Here is a 16,028-nt window from a genome sequence, read left to right as displayed (position 1 = left end):
TTTAATCCATTTTCCACTTTGCTGTCCAGCATTCACATAAAAATTGTTACAATTTCTTCTGCTCAAATAACTTTGCGTTTTCTTTTCAAACTATTTCTGTTAGCAGCTCTCCATGAGCACTGCCTAAGAACATGTACATCAAGCTGTAAACTTTGTTTATTTATTTGTTGGTCCTGTGAATGGAGGACTGTACAGTTTACAAAATATTTTGGACCATTCCTGAATTATGATACACATTTCTTGAAATTTGTTACACACATCAGTTAAGCGAAAGGTAATGTTACGTAATATTTTGTTATTCTATACACTTTACAAAAACATTCTTATTTGGTGCTCCAATTTTGTTTCTCTAGAGACTTTCTTACCATATGCAAGCAGTGCTTGATCAAGTATCTCTTCACTGTTGATTTGAAATTGTTTCTGTCTATTATTATTTTTGTGGATTGTGGTTATGTATTATACCATGGACCTTGCCATTGGTGGGGAGGCTTACATGCCTCAGCGACACATATAGCTGTACTATAGGTGCAACCACAACAGAGGGGTATCTGTTGGGAGGCCAGACAAACATGCGATTCCTGAAGAGGGGCAGCAGGCTTTTGAGTCATTGCAGGGGCAACAGTCTGGATGATTAACTGATCTGGCCCTGTAACACTAACCAAAACAGTCTTGCTGTGCTGGTACTGCAAATGGTTGAAAGCAAGGGGAAACTACAGCCGTAATTTTTCCCGAGGGCATGCAGCTTTACTGTATGGTTAAATGATGATGGCATCCTCTTGGGTAAAATATTCCGGAGGTAAAATAGTCCCCCATTCAGATCTCTGGGTGGGGACTACTCAGGAGGATGTTGTTATCAGGAGCAAGAAAACTGGCGTTCTACGGATTGGAGTGTGGAATGTCAGATCCCTTAACCGGACAGGTCAGTTAGAAAATTCAAAAAGGGAAATGGATCGGTTAAAGTTAGATATAGTGGGAATTAGTGAAGTTTGGTGCCAGGAGGAACAAGACTTCTGGTCAGGTGAATTCAGGGTTATCAATACAAAATCAAATAGAGGTAATAATGAATTTAAAAAAATAGGAGTGTGGGTAAGCTACTACAAACAGCATGGCGAACGCATTATTGTTGCCAAGACAGACACGAAGCCCATGCCTACTACAGTAGTACAAGTTTATATGCCAACTAGCTCTGCAGATGGTGAAGAAATTGATGAAATGTATGATGAGATAAAAGAAATTATTCAGGTAGTGAAATGAGATGAAAATTTAATAGTCATGGGCGACTGGAATTAGATAGTAGGAAAAGGAAGAGAATGAAACGTGGTAGGTGAATATGGAATGGGGGTAAGAAATGAAAGAGTAAACTGCCTGGTAGAATTTTGCACAGAGCATAACTTAATCATAGCTAAAACTTGGTTCAAGAATCATGAAAGAAGGTTGTATACATGGAAGAGGCTTGGAGATACTGGAAGGTTTCAGGTAGATTATATAATGGTAAGACAGAGATTTAGGAACCAGGTTTTAAATTGTAAGACATTTCCAGTGGCAGATGTGGACTCTGACCACAATCTATTGGTTATGAACTGTAGATTAAAACTGAAGAAACTGCAAACAGGTGCTAAATTAAGGAGATGGGACCTGGATAAACTGAAAGAACCAGAGGTAGTACAGAGTTTCAAGGACAGGATAAGGGAACAATTGACAGGAATAGGGGAAAGAAATACAGTAGAAGAAGAATGGGTAGCTTTGAGAGATGAAGTAGTGAAGGCAGCAGAGGATCAAGTAGGTAAAAAGACGGTGACTAATAGAAATCCTTGGGTAACAGAAGAAATATTGAATTTAATTGATGAAAGGAGAAAATATAAAAATGCAGAAAATGAAGCAGGCAAAGAGGAATACAAACGTCTCAAAAATGAGATCAACAGGAAGTGCAAAATGACTAAGCAGGGATGGTGAGAGGACAAATGTAAGAGTGTAGAGGCATATCTCACTAGGGGTAAGATAGATACTGCCTACATGAAAATTAAAGAGATCTTTAGAGGAAAGAGAACTCAGTTGGAAATCCAGTTCTAAGCAAAGAAGGGAAAGCAGAAAGGTGGAAGGAGTATATAGAGGATCTGTACAAGGGCGATGTACTTGAGGACAATATTATGGAAATGGAAGAGGATGTAGATGAAGATGAAATGGGAGATATGATACTGCATGAACAGTTTGACAGAGCACTGAAGGATGTAAGTCGAAACAAGGCTCCAGAACTAGACAACATTCCATTAGAACTACTGACAGTTTTGGGAGAACCAGCCTTACAAAACTATACCATCTGGTGAAAAAGATGTATGAGACAGGCGAAATACCCTCAGACTTCAAGAAGAATATATAATTCCAATCCCAAAGAAAGCAGGTGTTGACAGATGTGAAAATTACTGAACTATCAGTTTAATAAGTCACAGCTGCAAAATACTAACACGAATTCTTTACAGATGAATGGAAAAACTGGTAGAAGCTGACCTCGGGGAAGATCAGTTTGGATTTCATAGAAATATTGGAAAGGGTGAGGCAATACTGACCCTACGACTTATCTTAGAAGATAGATTAAGGAAAGACAAACCTACATTTCTAGCATTTGTAGACTTAGAGAAGGCTTTTCACAATGTTGACTGGAATACTCTCTTTCAAATTCTGAAGATGGCAGGGGTAAAATACAGGGAGTGAAAGGCTATTTACAATTTGTACAGAAACCAGATGGCGGTTGTAAGAGTTGAGGGGCATGAGAGGGATGCAGTGATTGTGAAGGGAGTGAGACAGGGTTGTAGCCTATCCCCGATGTTATTCAATCTGTATATTGAGCAAGCAGTAAAGGAAACAAAAGAAATATTCAGAGTAGGTATTAAAATCCATGGAGGAGAAATAAAAACTTTGAGGTTCGCCAATGACATTGTACTTCTGTCAGAGACAGCAAAGGAATGGGTAGTGTCTTGAAAGGAGGGTATCAGATGAACATCAACAAAAGCAAAGTGAGAATAATGTAATGTAGTTGTATTAAGTCGGGTGATGCTGAGGGAATTAGATTAGGAAAGGAGACACTTAAAGTGGTAAATGAGTTTTACTATTTGGGGAGCAAAATAACTGATGATGGTCGAAGGAGAGAGGATACAATGGCAAGGAAAGTGTTTCTGAAGAAGAGAAATTTGTTGACATCGAGTATAGATTTAAGTGTCGGGAAGTCTTTTCTGAAAGTATTTGTATGGAGTGTAGTCATGTATGGAAGTGAAATGTGGGCGATAAATAGTTTGGAGAAGAAGAGAATAGAAGCTTTCAAAATGTGGTGCTACAGAAGAATGCTGAAGATAAGGTGGATAGATCACGTAAGTAATGAGGAGGTATTGAATAGGATTGGGGAGAAGAGAAGTTTGTGGCACAACTTGACTAGAAGAAGGGATCGGTTGGTAGGACATATTTTGAGGCATCAAGGGATCACAAATTTAGCATTGGAGGGCAGCGTGGAGGGTAAAAATCATAGAGGGAGACCAAGAGATGGATACACTAAGGAGCTTCAGAAGGATGTAGGTTGCAGTAGGTACTGGGAGATGAAGAACCTTGCACAGGATAGAGTAGCATGGAGAGCTGCATCGAACCAGTCTCTGGACTGAAGACCCCCACCACCACCACCACCACCACAACAACAACAACAACAACATTATACAGTTTGATGCCAGAAGGGAGTTCACACTGATCTCTACTCAAGAACTACTCTTCAGAGACATGTGTCTCAGCAGTGTTGGTGCCAAAACAAAGAAAAAGAATGCAAAAGTATGACTTTATATAATATCATCACTTAGTACGACATCTAGATAACGTAAAATAACTGTTATTGAAAGAAACACATTTGAAAAATTCTCAGAATTTTGAATTTTCACTGTTCACAAAGTGTTGCAAATAATTATGATATGATGTGTTCATTTAGTCTGAAAATTTTTGTTGTGATTTTCCTTTCAAATTCAATTTCTTATTGCTAAAAATAAGATATCTACTTCTTGCCCGGCACTGATGGTGAGTTACCTACTTCTGATTGCCAAAATAAGTCAACTGCCAGCATAAACACATTTGTTTGTGAAGAAATACATACTAATATTGAAACATACAAGAATTGTTTCAATCATTGGCTACAAAGTGAAATCGTCTGAAATAACCTGTTATTCTTGGATGCTGTTTTATGAAGTTCAGCCAGCATATGCTCTGCTGTCCAGTTGGCTTCCTATTCTCATCTTCTTTCCTAATAGGGAAGTGGTGATTTAGATGATACTCCCAATCAATATCCTTCTCATGGGTTATTTCATTAATGACATAAGGTTTGTCACCCTTTCTTCTTGCGCATCTGATAATAGTCTTTCGGTGTGTAGCAATTGCTGAATGCAGTTGCATTCCATTTCACTGTAACCAACAACCATGCATTTTAAATCAATGGTTTCTAGGTTAGGTATTAAGTAAACAGCAGCCAAGCGCATTGAGGTACCAAATCTGTTATTTGTTTCTGTTGTGTTTTCCGTAGTGATCACTAAAACAGGAAATTTTGTTTACCATTGCAGGGAGAAATTTGAATTTTTTGCACAAACAACTTGCCATCTTGTACCTTCCTTGATTTCCCTCTATTTCTGACCACAGGAAACAATCCTGAAGCAGCCAAAGCCCACATTTACAGGAAGATATTTTCAGAAATGTACAGTCTCAGTTTCCCACATCCCAAAAAAGGCCACTGTCATCTATGCATGGCCTGAGTACCATTGGGTCAATAAAGATGAACTTAAATCTAATTATAATGCTCACCTTTTAGAAAAAGATAGCACTCCAGAGGAGAAGAAACTAGATGAGAAGGAAGCAGCAAGCAGATGCAAGATTTGTAAATTCAGCTTTAATCTCCAGCAAGTTTTGTTAGCACCAACTGATCCCACCAATTATTCTTTGTCTAATAAGCAATGATAGAAATCTTTCAATTTTACATTGTATGACCTAAAATCAAGATAAGGAGATTGTTTCACATGGTTGGAAATAAAAGGAAAATGAGGAAGCTGTGAGATAGCAAGCTGTTTGTAAGAGTGTTTCAAATCCCTCCCTGCAATGGTAAACCGCATTTCCTGTTTTAGTGATTACAGTGGAGGACGTAATCTAAACAAATTTGTTGCTGAAATGTGCTGTTCGGGAAATACCTAACCTAGAAGCCATTGATTCAAAATTCATGGTGATTGCTCATAGTGAACCTGAATGCTGCTCAATAATTCAGTAATCCCTACAGAGCAATCTTAACTCTTTACAGCATAAACTGGACAAGAGCAATGTTCACCAAACATTGTTGGCAGTTTAGACAGTATTATCAATGAACAGTCCGCCAGTCCGCAGCTCGTGGTCTCACATTAGTGTTCTCGCTTCCCAAGCAAGGAGTCCTGGGTTCAGTTCCCGGCGGGGTCAGAAATTTTCACTTGCCTCGAGATGACTGGGTGTTGTTGTGTCATCATCATCATTCATCCCCATTATGGTCAGAGGAAGGCAGTGGCAAACCACCTCCACTAGGACCTTGCCTAGTACGGCGGTGCAGGTCTTCCGCATCTCTCCCCACTCTCCGTCAAGGAGTATGGGACTTCTTCATAATCATCATCATTAATGAACAGGCTATGACATTGAAGTATTACAAATACATAACTCAGTATATCAAGTTCTAGCATTATAGTTAACTCCTCATTGGCAGCCCATATTGTGGCACAACTGGGCAGCTCAAGATATCTATTTTTTGTTGAAATGTGTATTGTGTCACTGCAGTAAATCCTGAGTAGTATCCAGTTGTAGCATTAAATTACCTAGTTGTAGCATTAAACGTGGCACATCAAGTGGGCCAGAGTCATATAGATAACTCAAAAGTGCAAACAAATTAGTTACCTAGTTGGCGATACACTGTCATAGCTTAGTTGGTCTTGATTCATCTACAGGAGGTGATGTTTCAATAATGCCAATAGGCACACATAAAAGTGCCATACGCTATCCTAGTTTTTGGAACAAATAGTACCTTTTAGTAACTTGCTTTTCCCTCTTAACTTTCCCCAACCTACATGTCTTGCTCCTCGAGTATGTAATCATACTGTTGATTTATAACAACAAATTTTAAATCTATTATTTTTTCTTTTGCAACAGATTTTCTGGGTAGTATGGATATCAATTTTAATTTTGCTAACAATGTAGTTCAAAATTTCAGTGTAATAGTTACAAAATATTACTGTATTCTCATTAATTGACAAATAACAAAATTAGTGTTTGTTTCCACTGTTTCATTACATAACTATTTAATTACATAACTTTATTTCATTTGTAGCAGAACTGTTCCTTTAAATTTGCACACAAGATAGGTTACTTTAAACAGTTATGGTGCAGAAATCAAGTATTCTGTGTAAGTGACAGTTTCTATAAACTTCACCCGTTAGTTATCAAAATGTTGACACTTCTTTCTTTGACACTCCTGTATGTGCTTTTTCTGATTCTGTATGAGTCTCAAAAGCCCTGACAAGTTTTAGCCCAAGTGATTGAAAATTCATATTTCAAATTTTATTACTCATGCAATTCATTATTTTAAATTGCATAGCATTTATTATATATAAATTGCTCAATGATAGTCGTAACTAATTGCACATTGTAATCTTACCCTCCCTCATATCACCTGTTGATTTTCATTCCTTTTGTAATTAGCTTCAAGAGGAGTAAGATTTACAAATAACTTTTTTACTTCTTTTCTTTTAGTTGGCCCCAGTTCATCACATCTAGAGGTTGGTTCTTGAGGTTGAAATTTTTGACATTGTAGGTTCCAAATGACATGATAATGTTGAAGTAAGCGTGTTCCGTAATTTCTGTTTCTGAAATTTTATTATATCACATTTTTCTATATCAGACTGTCTTTACAATCTCCACTTTTAAATCAAGAATTAAATTGTTATTGCCAAAATTGAAAATCACCTCTGATCACATCAGAGGCATACCTACTACTACTAACTCATTCTGCGGTACTATCAATATTCCAAAGAGTTTACAAACTTTCTGCCAAATGACACTCTACCAATCCATACCAGTATTCTATAAATGATTCTGGAAATAAATTTCATAGTTAGCATCAGATTGCGCAATTAATAATACGAATCTTAATTGTGTCGAAAATTTTGTAATTTCAGATGTTTCTAAAAGAAGAGTAATTTTAACTGTACATATAGTGCTAGTGCATATTGATTGCAATAAAGAAAATAAAATAATTTCCTTTTATTCATTTTAGCCTGAAATATAGTACATTGTATGGAAAATCATATGAAATACTTTTAATTTAACAGCTGAGGTAATATTGACCTGTTTAAAAGGTAAAAAATATTTTTGGTATTGATGACTTCTTTTGAATAAAGGTAATGTTAGAGGAGGGTGTCGTTTTACAATGTAGATGCTCATAACTTACAACCAGTTGGATTGGACATGGCTGCCTAGTAACGCATAGCCAATCCTCTTGTCCTAAAGAGATTTCGTGACATGACCCCAGAAAACATCAGAAGCCTGGCCGAACAACCACTTCCCACAACACTTGGAGATCCACACATCTCACTCAGTGGCATTCCAGTTCTACATCTACATCTAAATATATATTCTACAAACCACTGTGAAGCACATGTCAGAGGGTACTTCCCTTTGTACTATATATTAAGGTATCTTCTTGTTCCATTTGTGTATGAAGAAGGTGAAGAAAGACTGCTTAAATGCATGTGCATATTTTAGTTAGTTGAATCTTGTCTTTGCAGCCCTTACATAAGCAATAAGTACAATACTACTCCTAGATTCTTGGTCTTCAAACTTTGCCAATACGCTTTCATGGGATATGGCACGTGTCTACAAACATCTATCAATTCAGGTTTTCCACCGGTCCCACAGCATGCTTAATGTGAGTTGAACAAACCTGTGATCATTTGTGCTGTACTTCTTCATATGGATTTAATATCTTTAATTAGTCTTAGTTGGTGTGGATCCTGCTCACTGTAGTGATATTCTAAGATGAGACATAAATAAATAAAAATAAAAATAACATGAGTGAAGTAGTTTTAAAGTTCTTGCATAATTTTTTTTAATTATGCACAGGTTCTTACATACTTCAATAGGGTTTAAAGATTTCAAGACTTGATTTGCAGCACTTCCTTTCTTGGCACATAGTTCTTGTTTGCCTCTTTGTTTACAAAATTCACTTATGTTTTTCCTACTTTTGTTGTTCTCAGTTTGACAGGCTGGAGTGAACTTGTTTCCAGTAACAAACTTCACAGAATGTGGTTGCTTGTTTTCACTTATTGGTCTGCTTTTGAGATAAATTCTTTTTTTTCCAAATGTATTTCTGTATGTGCTCTGCTCAGTCACAGGTTATGATTTTCTTTCATGAGCTACGCAGTTTATTACGCATAACTTCAACAATTTTTTGCAGACTCTTAATATGTTCATTTAGCTTTTTTGTAATGTCACTATAGTGCACACACTGATAGTTTTCAACCACAAAACTGTGACACTCACACACAGGAGTATTACAGACAGTCAAACTCATACCATATTGTATACCACTATGTTGTATACATTCATAGAATAGTGTTAAGTAGCACAATATTATAAATCTCACATTTATCAAAATATTAATTTGTTTTGGTGTATCAACATCAAATAAACACTCAATCTTGTCTCAGCTGACTTGAATAAAGCTCATTTCCTCTTGTGTACAGAAGTATTGACATCCTACAAAATGTATAGGCACTCAGTTTTTAAGCTAAAAATAATGTAATAATACTGCAGGCATCACTTACATTTTGCTAGAAATAGCTGCAAACAGACAAGCTAACTATCATTACACAAACTTTATGGTCATTAACTCGTTGGGGTGAAGTGAGATGATGTCGTGTCTAAAATTACCCTCTGTGACACACTTAACATTATATCCAAAATGTTGATGTAGATAGAATTTGCCAGAGTTTTAAGGGGTAGAGCCATGTAGCAGCTGACCCTCACAGTCAGTGGCATTATATCAGGGAAACTTGACAGTCTTTGAAGGTTCAGTGCTTCAACATGGATAATCTCACAGTCATCTCAAAATACTAGTTCTTTGTACATAACTTGGTTATAGAGATCTGAACTTTTAACTTTATATTTGTCAGATAAGAGCATATTTTCTCATTATGTGTATGCCCATATCAAATGAAAACCCCTCAATATTGGCCAGTCACTTTTGGTAGAATGTCATGTAAGCTTCTGGAAAGGTGTGACTAATTATATTTGTAGTGTTTCAGGTTGAGGACAACATGCATTACGTCAGCAGGAGGTTACTGAGACATTGTGACTGTTCTCTTCTAACAGTGAAAGTTATAGACATAGGCTTTGTCAGCAATAAATTTGTGTGTGTGTGTGTGTGTGTGTGTGTGTGTGTGTGTGTGTGTGAGAGAGAGAGAGAGAGAGAGAGAGAGAGAGAGAGAGAGAGAGAACATAAACACGCTCTGACAGAAACAAACCACAACACCAAAAAATAATTACTATAGAGTAATGAAATTTTGGGAATACATTTGTCTAGGTAACATATGTAGATGATTAACACTGCAAGACCACAGGTTATTGTAATTTTGAGGTATCCTATTGCAAATGTGAAATGCTGGTACACTAATAAATGGTGTAACCACCAGAATGTAGAATGGAAGTGTGCGAACATGCATGCATTGTGTTATACAGGTGCCAGATGCCTGTTTGTGGGATGGAGTTCCATGCCTGTTGCATTTTGTTGGTTAATACAGGTATGGGTAATGCTAGTTGTGGATGATGCTGGAATTGTCATCCAGTGATGTCCCAATTGTGCTTAATTGGAGACAGATCCGGTGATCGAGCAGGCCTAGCCAACATGTTGGCATTTGTAGAGCATATTGGGTTACAAGAGCAGTGTCTGGGCAAGCATTATCCTGTTGGAAAACACCTACTGGAATGCCATTCATGAATGGCAGCACAACAGGTCGAATTACCTGATCGACGTAGAGATTTGTAGTCAGGGTGTGGGATAACCACAGGAGTGCTCCTGCTGCTGACAGATGAAATCACACCCTACACCATAACTCCAGGTGTAGCTCCATTGGGTCTAGGATGTAGATAGGTTGGTTGCAGGCCCTCAACTGGCCTCCTCTGAGCCAACACACAGTCATCACTGGCACTGAGGCAAAACCAGCTTTAGTTCTCACTTGAAACCACTGAAGTCGCAAATGGCAGTGGCTTCAGGTTAGTGGAATGCAGGCTACAGGGAATATGGCTTGGAGCTGTCCTTTGAAGTACATGATTGGGAATAGTTCATTGTGTCACTGTGGTGCCCAGTGCTGCCCAAGTTGCTGCTGGAGGTGCAGTACAATGTTCCAGAGCCATATGCCAAACACAATGGTCTTCCCTGTTAGTAGTGCCATGTGGCAGTCCAGAGCCCGTTCTTCTTGCGACCAAATGTTCCTGTGACCAATGCTGCCAGCAGTTGAGAACAGTGGCTGCTTTCCTGCTAAGTCTTTCTGCAATATTGCAGAAGGGACATCCAGCTTCTTGAAGCCATATTACACGACCTCATTTAAATTCATTAAGGTGTTGATAATGGTGTCTTTGTCACCTTAAAAAGACACTCTTGACTAACATCCACTCACCGTATTGAATCTCAAAGGTAACTAATGCTCATGACCTTTACTGTGTGTATTTAAAGCAAACTTGATTCGTGTCCTCATAGTGGCACTACTAGCACCACTCGTATGTGACTGGTGTGAAAATTGAATAAACATCATCTTTCTCATGTAGAAACATACCTACCACCTTTGTTTATGTTGCACAAATTCTTTTTGGGGTAGTGATTTTTGTTACATAATTTTGTAGTTTCTGGTACTCCACTGAAGTAAGATTTTTGTTAAGAAACTGTGTAGCAGGCTGTTCAACTTTATCACGGAAGTATGTCTTACTAACTAGCTCTCCTACAAATTAACTGTAACTTTTGTGTGTGTGTCTTTTGTTCACATTAATGACTAGAACAGATAAGTGATACAAACATGGATCACCATGCTCACAGTCTAGGTGCAGAGTTCATAGACTGATAAATCAAAATACATGCTCTTTTAGTGGGTGAGTTCATTTTGTTCTTACATCACTCCGAGGAGCTACCATGTATTGATATTCCTTTCTCCTTGTGCTCTACACCAGAAAGCAACTTTCTATTACAAGCAGGCTAGATCAATGCTTACATCAGTCACCTTGTTGTTTTAGAGGTCTATATTGAGTAACCATCTTGCTTTGGAGAACAATGAGTATTGATACCTCAGTTAGCATATGTTTTGAGTTTGTATGTACCATGCAACGTATAATTTGAAAGTCCATTGTTAAGTCATTTTCTCAAATAAATTTAAATTAATGTACCCTTGTACCTACTATTTGTCCACATATAGATGCTGAATAGATCCAAAAAGTTTGATAAAGAATATTGACTGAAACTTACATCTAATGATAAAAGTTGCATCTCATAGCTCTTGACCATATAGAATTCCCCTCTCCCCCTCCTCAACGTGATATGCATTCTGCACATATTGCTCCTTTAAATCAATTAATGAGACATTTTTGTATAAAATATGCATCCAGTTTGTGTGTGTGAAATAGGAAAAGATGTGTGCTGAAAAAGTATTTTGCTGTGTATTTGAACAACTCGACATGAAATGTTCTTTTATTTCCATGAAACTCTCATAAACAATGTTAAATCCTTGAGAAGAGTTGTAATTGCTTTTTCTTTATTTTTGTAAATCTTTTGTTTATTGAAACAGAACACTGAGATAAAATGTTTTTTTACTAGAATCATCGGCTTATATACAACAATGGTATTGGTAGCCGGTAGAGTGATTCGCGGCTTCATCTCTGGAGCATCCTATAAGATAATGTTTACTGAACTTCCTAATGTGGATCGTGTTCTACAGGTAAATTATAGACTTATCAATGGTCCAGAATACTGTTATTTATTAATGTGTATGTTTACATTGTCAGAATCATCGGTCTGTACACCACTTTGGTGTTGGTTGCAAGTAGCTTGTTGAGGAATCACTTCACTGGACTTTGCTTCAAGATAATGTTTGATGACATGCCTAATGTGGATAGGATTCTTCAGGTAAGAGGAGTTCCCTGAATTGCTGAAGTAGCGGCTTCAGTGGATGCTCCAGTTAGCTGGCTGAACAGTGTGCTTGGAGGAATGCCAGTTACCATCTTAGAAGTGCTATATCTGCTTTCATTTTTATGTCCATGTCATTCACATCTGACTTAGATTCAGCAGGAAGAAGCTGGAATTTTAGCTTTCTGTTCCATGTGCTTGATGAGACAATAGGATTCAATAAATGTACAAATATTTTCAAAGAACAGGTTATGTCCCATTATGTTTCACTGCTCTGCTGTGTGTTGTAACATATCACAAATGAAATCAGTCGGCATCTGTAAATACATCCAAATAAACATACATTTGTTTCTTTTTCTTAATAGGTCCACATTTAGTTTGGATCTTTTCCTTTAGCAAAAATTCTAAATATATCATGCATAATGTGTACATAGCATAAAATTTCATCGTGTACATAATCATTATCATCAGTCTTTTTTTAATTTTGCATTTACATATTTCATTGCTAAAGCATCAGACAAGCACTTGTATAAGCACATTCTTCTTCTTCCTCCTTACATTCGATAGAAAAAGCGTCGTTGCAAATTTCAGTATTATTGTAGGTGCAATAAGTATATGTATATTTTAAGTTTTTTTCAGATCCACCATTTTAATGTATCTCATCTAGAGTTTGACTCTCTCTCTCTCTCTCTCTCTCTCTCTCTCTCTCTCTCTCTCTCTCTCTCTAGATGTCAGTATTGGCCTGTGTCAGCTTCCTCCACCCTTTAATTCTCTTTCAGTTCTGCAATTTAAAGCACAGGTATCTAAGGCTGAATGTTGTAAAGCACTTCAATGTGCAATAAGTATATGTATATTTTAAGTTTTTTTCAGATCCACCATTTTAATGTATCTCATCTAGAGTTTGACTCTCTCTCTCTCTCTCTCTCTCTCTCTCTCTCTCTCTCTCTCTCTAGATGTCAGTATTGGCCTGTGTCAGCTTCCTCCACCCTTTAATTCTCTTTCAGTTCTGCAATTTAAAGCACAGGTATCTAAGGCTGAATGTTGTAAAGCACTTCAATGTTTTACCATTTAGTCATAAGTTATATTACTAGTGTAAATATTGTTATACATTTCTTACATACATTTGTTTACAAGTAAAAAAATTAATCTATAAATTATATTTCAGCTATGTCATGACATATACCTTGTGAGAGAAAGTGGTGAACTTGCCTTAGAGGAAGATTTGTTTGCTAAGCTTGTCTTCCTCTACCGGTCACCAGAAACACTTATCAAATGGACCAGACCGAGAGAGGAAGGAGAACTTGAAGGCGATGAAGCAGGGGATGTTCGATCAGCTGCTATGCAGTAATCGTAGTGCAGTGGTTATTAATTTGAAGATAGGATGCATTGTGCTGTGTGTCCATACAATATGAAACAGTTTCATTTTGCTTTGAGAAAAAAGTGGATTATGGACAACATTGCTGTTTCAGAAAAGATCAGATTACTTACTGAAGTAATTTCCAGTTCCTCAAGTATCAGTCTGTTATATGACAAACATTTTCAGGGAGTTTATTCTTATGTGAAACATGATTGACATTAATCCACAAGATGTAGCTGTGCTGTTTTAAGCATCTGTATCATATTGCAAAAAAGGGAGCTGAACTCCACAAATAATCCATAAAAAAATAAAAAGATTGAAGTTTGACTTCCTCAGTGACATTGGACAACATTCAGATGATGTGGCATGTGTTGCTTGCAAGGCTGAAGTATTTCAAATACTATTTTATTTACATTGCCTAAATGAACATAGTAATGCTGTATTTATATATTCTTTATATTTAATATGATACTGTTGGGTAGTGCTTTTTAACATAATTGTAATTTATACAAATATTTAGTGAACTTTTATATACTTTTATATGCTAGTGTGAACATGATCATATAACTGCCGAATGATAAATGCTATTTTGTGGAATTTAGCTCATTACTACACAATACAGTCCTGTTTGTATGAATGATTTATACTAATGAGATTTGTAGTGGTTGTTTTGTATGGTGCAATGAAAATGACTGGAGATTGTGATTATATTTCATCCAGTAGCTTTATATATAAAACAATTTTGTATATCTATGTTTCAATTAATAATGTTTGTTTTTAATTACTGGCATGCAAGAACTTCCACACATCCACAAACTGTTGCAAAAATATGCTGTTCAAATGCAAATGAATAAAAGAGCTTTTTTACATACATGAACAATTAGTATTTTTGTTATTTATCAGTAAGTAATGGAAAGTTGTACACATTTAGATATTGACAGTCAGTAACACTACCATTCAATTTAGCTCCTGTTATGAACTTTGCTACTAGCATATGTTAATGCTCTGAGACTGCTATTGATAATATCTTTGTAGACAAATCTATGGAAAAAAAATCATATCACAAACCCATAGTAAATGGGCTAACTGATCATGATATCTTGTGTTAAATGTTGAAACTTGTCAGGATAAAAAAATCTATTAAATATGAGTACAAGAGGGTAATAAATAATCCAAAATTGAGAAATTCAGGAAATTGCTCAAAGACATGAACTGGATAGATGTTTACTATACTTCTGAGTCAAATGGAAAATACAATACATTCATTAATAAAGTTATCTCCACTTTTGAAAACTGTTTTCCCCTAAAAGTAAATCACATCACACAGAAGTCAAAAAATAAACTGTAAATTACACAAGGAATAAACATATCACATGCGACAAAAAGGAGACTGTATCGACTATCTAGGAACAGCTCTGACATTAGAATTGTAATACATTACAAATAATACAGCAAAATATTGAAGCAAGTAATCCAGAAATTGAAGCAGCTTTATTATGAGAAAAAGATAATTACATCAGGCAATAAAATAAAAACTGTATGGGATATAGTGAAGACAGATACACGTGGGGCCAGAAAGGAAGAGGAACAGATAGCTCTAAAAATAAATGAGACTTTGGTAACAAGTACATGTAGCATTGCAAACCTCTTAAACAAGTGCTTCATTTCTGTTACTGACAGCTTGGGGTTATCAGGTTCGGTGAACAGTGCAATGGAGTATCTGAGACCAGTCTTTAAAAATAACTTCAGTAAAATGGAAATGACACATCTCCCAAAGAAGTAGCATCAATTATAAAATTGTTAAAGTCTAAGCAATCCTGTGGGTATGATAACATATCAACGAAGTTAATCAAAGAGCGCTCATGCGAGTTGAGTTCTATCTTAAATTATATGTGTAATCAATCTGTTATCGGCAGACCATTTCAGACTGACTTAAATATGCTGAAGTTAAGCCTCATTCCAAGAAGGGGGATAAAGAGATACCATCAAGCTATTGACCAATTTCACTTTTGTTGGCTTTCTCAAAAATATTTGAAATGGTTGTGTTCAAGTGTCTCCTTAAGCATCTGACTGCAAATAATCTATCTCTACATCTACATGGATACTCTGCAAATAACATTTAAGTGCCTGGTAGAGGGTTCATCGAACCACCTTCACAATTCCCTATTATTCCAATCTCGTATAGCATGCAAAAAGAATAAACACCTATATCTTTCCGTACGAGCTCTGATTTCCCTTATTTTATTATTGAGATCGTTTCTTACTATATTGGTCGGCATCAGCAAAATATTTTTGCATTTGGAGGAGAGAGTTGGTGATTCGAATTTTGTGAGAAGAGTCCGCCAAAACTAAAAACGCCTTTATTTTTATGATGTCCACCCCCAATCATGTATCATTTCAGTGACACTCTCTCCCATATTTCATGATAATACAAAACACACTGCCTTTCTTTGAAATTTTTTGATGTACTCCTTCAGT

The 16,028-nt window shown here is 36.5% G+C and overlaps 1 protein-coding gene across 11 annotated transcripts in view; it reads left to right on the top strand.

The window, feature by feature from the left end:
- The window catches only part of LOC126272844 (piezo-type mechanosensitive ion channel component), a 651,486-nt gene extending 637,056 nt beyond the window's left edge, over positions 1–14,430 (top strand). For all 11 annotated transcript variants that reach the window (XM_049976053.1, XM_049976051.1, XM_049976056.1 and 8 more), the window contains 2 exons: positions 11,885–12,005; positions 13,359–14,430. In XM_049976053.1, coding sequence (XP_049832010.1) covers positions 11,885–12,005; positions 13,359–13,541 — 304 coding nt within the window. In that variant the 3' untranslated portion in view covers positions 13,542–14,430. The remainder of the gene's footprint in view (positions 1–11,884; positions 12,006–13,358) is intronic.
- The last annotated feature ends 1,598 nt before the right edge of the window (positions 14,431–16,028 follow it).

Source organism: Schistocerca gregaria, chromosome 5, assembly GCF_023897955.1.
Source record: "Schistocerca gregaria isolate iqSchGreg1 chromosome 5, iqSchGreg1.2, whole genome shotgun sequence".
Taxonomy (NCBI): Eukaryota; Metazoa; Arthropoda; class Insecta; order Orthoptera; family Acrididae; genus Schistocerca; species Schistocerca gregaria.
This window is presented reverse-complemented; position numbering and strand designations above follow the sequence as displayed.